The sequence below is a fragment of the Palaemon carinicauda genome, chromosome 6 (assembly GCF_036898095.1).
Source record: "Palaemon carinicauda isolate YSFRI2023 chromosome 6, ASM3689809v2, whole genome shotgun sequence".
NCBI lineage: Eukaryota > Metazoa > Arthropoda > Malacostraca > Decapoda > Palaemonidae > Palaemon > Palaemon carinicauda.
Genome location: NC_090730.1, coordinates 178,243,255 through 178,245,197, shown reverse-complemented (window position 1 = coordinate 178,245,197; position 1,943 = coordinate 178,243,255). Strand labels below are relative to the sequence as shown.

Here is a 1,943-nt window from a genome sequence, read left to right as displayed (position 1 = left end):
TCACGATAGCTGCTTTCTGTAATATGTATTTAACATTTCATAATGATTTTTTTTAATGATTTCCCTCCTCCTTTTTTATTATGAAAATTTTGGATTTCTATGCATAGCAGCGTATAATTCCTAAGGAATATATTTTTTTTTTCATATTTGTAAATATTTCTACTAATTTCATTTAATATTTAGTCTTAATCAACTATTTTTCTACGTAGCTATTAGTCATATATATACAATTCTTATCTCGCATATACCTTTAAAGCTAACATATTCCTAAATGTGATATTCCTAAATGAAAATTAACAATCAGTATTTTGTGGGTTGTACCAAAGGAAATCTTGGATATTTTGTCGATGGTTCCAACTAAGGTTTCGGATTTTCTGTCGATGGTACCAACAAAGTCTCCGATATTTTGCTGATAGTAGAATCAAAGGTGTCGAATATTCTGTCGATGGTACCAACGAAGGTCTCAAATACTTTTTCGATGGTACCAAAAGAAGGTCTCGGATATTTTGACGATGGCAGTAGCGAAGGTCTAGGATATTTTTTCAATGGCATCAACGAAGGTGTCGGATATTTTGTCGATGGTACCAATGAAGGTCTCTGATATTTTGTTCATGGTATCAATGAAAATCTCGGATATTTTGTCGATGGCACTATCGAAGGTCTCGGATATTTTGTCGATGGCCCCAACGAAGGTCTCGGATGTTTTGTCGATGGCACCAACGGAGGTCTCGGATATTTTGTCGATGGCACCAACGAAAATGTTGGATATTTTCTCAATGGTACTAACAAAGATGTCGGATATTTTCTCGATGGTACCAACGAAGGTCTCGGATATTTTGTCGATGGCACCAACGAAGGTCTCGGATGTTTTATCAATGGCACCAACGAAGGTCTCGGATATTTTGTCGATGGCATTAACGAAAATGTTGGATATTTTCTCATTGGTACTAACGAAGATGTCGGATATTTTCTCGATGGTACCAACGAAAGTCTCGGATATTTTGTCAATGGCACCAAAAAAGGACTCTGATATTTTGTCGATGGCACCAACGAAGATGTTGGATGTTTTTAGAGGGCACTAACAAAGGTATCAGATATTTTGTCGATGGTACCAACGAAGGTCTTGGATATTTCGTTGGTGGTATCCTGAAGATCTTGGATATTTTGTCGTTAGCACTATCGAAGGTCTCAGATATTTTGTCGATGGCACCTACGAAGGTCTCGGATGTTTTGTTGATGGCACTAACGAAGGTGACAGATTTTTTTTTAATGGCACCGACAAAGGTACCGGATATTTTCTCGATGGTACCAACAAAGGTCTCGGATAGTTTGTCGATGACACCAACAAAGATGTCGGATATTTTCTTGGTGGGTACCAACGAAGGTGTTTGATATTTTCTTGATGCTATGTACGAAGGTCTCGGATATTTTGTCGATGGCACCAAAGAAGGTCTTGAACATTTCGTCGCTGGCACCAACGAAGGTCTCGGATATTTTGTCCATGGCACCAACGAAGGTTTCAGATATTTTGTCAATAATACCAATGTAGATCATGGGTATCCAAATATTACTAGATAATTAAAAGCTTTATCATATACTTGATCATTGACTCTATATTGGATAATATGTAAGACCCTAATATCTATGGATACATTTCCTTATGTTTCGAAATTCTCGTCAAATATTACATTGACGGTATATGCATCATGATATACATTCATATTATTTGCATCATCCATTACATTATTTTGTAAAATGTTGGTAATGTCAGAATGAATATGAAGCATATACAGTGTAAAATAAGGAGAAACTATGATTAGATATAGTTAAAGGTGTAGTAAGATATTTAAAATATTCTATATAACGGATATACTAACTAATATCAAAATAATAAGAATATTCTGTGTATTCATGTTAGAATTTCAGTTTCACATACCGATGGT

General features: G+C 35.5%; 1 protein-coding gene across 1 annotated transcript; it reads right to left on the bottom strand.

Annotated features, from left to right (window-relative positions):
• Nucleotides 1–529: 529 nt before the first annotated feature.
• LOC137643372 (uncharacterized) lies at nucleotides 530–1,554 on the bottom strand. The gene is made up of 2 exons (XM_068376201.1): nucleotides 1,381–1,554; nucleotides 530–1,078 (listed from the first exon to the last, which is right to left on the bottom strand). The coding sequence occupies exons 1-2, from the start codon at nucleotides 1,552–1,554 to the stop codon at nucleotides 530–532; spliced, it is 723 nt and encodes a 240-aa protein (XP_068232302.1).
• Nucleotides 1,555–1,943: the final 389 nt, after the last annotated feature.

Excerpts from the sequence above, each read along its gene's own strand:
- LOC137643372 (XM_068376201.1), bottom strand. The coding sequence starts at position 1,554 with ATGATCTACATTGGTATTATTGACAAAATATCTGAAACCTTCGTTGGT. Across the intron at positions 1,079-1,380 it reads AGAAAATATCAAACACCTTC|TGCCCTCTAAAAACATCCAA; the intron begins GTTGGTACCCAC and ends TACCTTTGTTAG.